General features: G+C 39.6%; 1 protein-coding gene across 1 annotated transcript in view; it reads right to left on the minus strand.

Moving 5' to 3' along the window:
- Positions 1-304, minus strand: part of LOC17874290 (F-box protein SKIP23) — a gene marked incomplete at its 3' end in the record, with an annotated part of 1,178 nt that extends 874 nt beyond the window's left edge. The window contains exon 1 of the mRNA XM_006279100.2: positions 3-304. Coding sequence (XP_006279162.2) covers positions 3-287 — 285 coding nt within the window. The remainder of the gene's footprint in view (positions 1-2) is intronic.
- Between the last annotated feature and the right edge of the window lie 863 nt (positions 305-1,167).

Consider the following 1,167-nt stretch of genomic DNA (forward strand, 5'->3'; position numbering starts at 1 on the left):
ACTTTGATCAGCCACCCAAACGAATCCGCCTCGCTCTGCGGTTCAAGAGGCTTGATGAGTAAGATACTCCGGTGCGAGAGGCGGAACCCTACGGCGGAGTCAGGGAAGAGACTACCACCGTTATCGGGGAGGATTGGGAGGTGATGTGTCGGGAGAGAACGTTTCGGCTCGGCGGCGGATCGCCATGAAGAACATACGGAACGGAACTGGACGAGATCGAAGGACGAATCTAGGGATTTTGAGATTAGGTCTAAGAGATCCTTCGGGAGTGTAGACCAATCCACCATCGATCATCGATGAAATTGAAATGCCTGAGAAAATACACAAATTTGGAAGTTGATGATACCAGTTATCAACGATGAGATTTGACCCGACCCGAATCTGTTACGAGTCAAATAACTCATCATCTCGGGTCAAGTATCAGCATTATTTGGGTTTTAAGGATTCTTTTCAATGAGAATCATAGCATACTTCATATGGAAAATGGCGTTTAAGGGGGTGTTATTCAACCTTGTATTTTAATTGATTTGGATGTATTTCAAAATCTAGCGTTATTTAACTATGTATTTTAAAAACCACAATAAAATCTGCTGTTATTGGATTTAACATTTGTTGGATGTATTTTAAAGTATTTTAAAACAAGCGTTATTCAATTTTCAATGGATTTTGTTTTCTTTAAGATTTTAATGTATTTTACATCTAAAACACGTACAAACACAATCCTAACACTTTTCAAAGGATTTCATCTCTTTCATACCAAATCCATCTTAATTGTATTTAATGGCTATTGAACTTTAAAATCCACCCGTAATTAAAATCCCTTAAAATTCTCCATCCAATAACACCCCCTAAGGCTAAACGCTTTCTCCCCTTATGGCTAATGTGTAGGATATAGAAAAGCAAGAATGGCATGGCGTTCAATCGTAAAACGATAGACAGAAAAGAGACGGTTGAACAAACATTCATCGATACGATTATACGAATGAATGGCTGGATGATACAGTGGGTACATAGAGTCAACCAGGCGACTCCCATCCATCAGCGACAATCCGATACACTCAAAAGAGACGGTTCATCGATAACCAGGTGAATCCCATCAGCTACAATGTTGAGATGCGAAATGGATCAAATCTTTGAGGGGTTAGACAAAATGTAACTATGATGCTT

The sequence above is a fragment of the Capsella rubella genome, unplaced genomic scaffold (assembly GCF_000375325.1).
Source record: "Capsella rubella cultivar Monte Gargano unplaced genomic scaffold, Caprub1_0 scaffold_135, whole genome shotgun sequence".
Classification (NCBI taxonomy): Eukaryota; Viridiplantae; Streptophyta; class Magnoliopsida; order Brassicales; family Brassicaceae; genus Capsella; species Capsella rubella.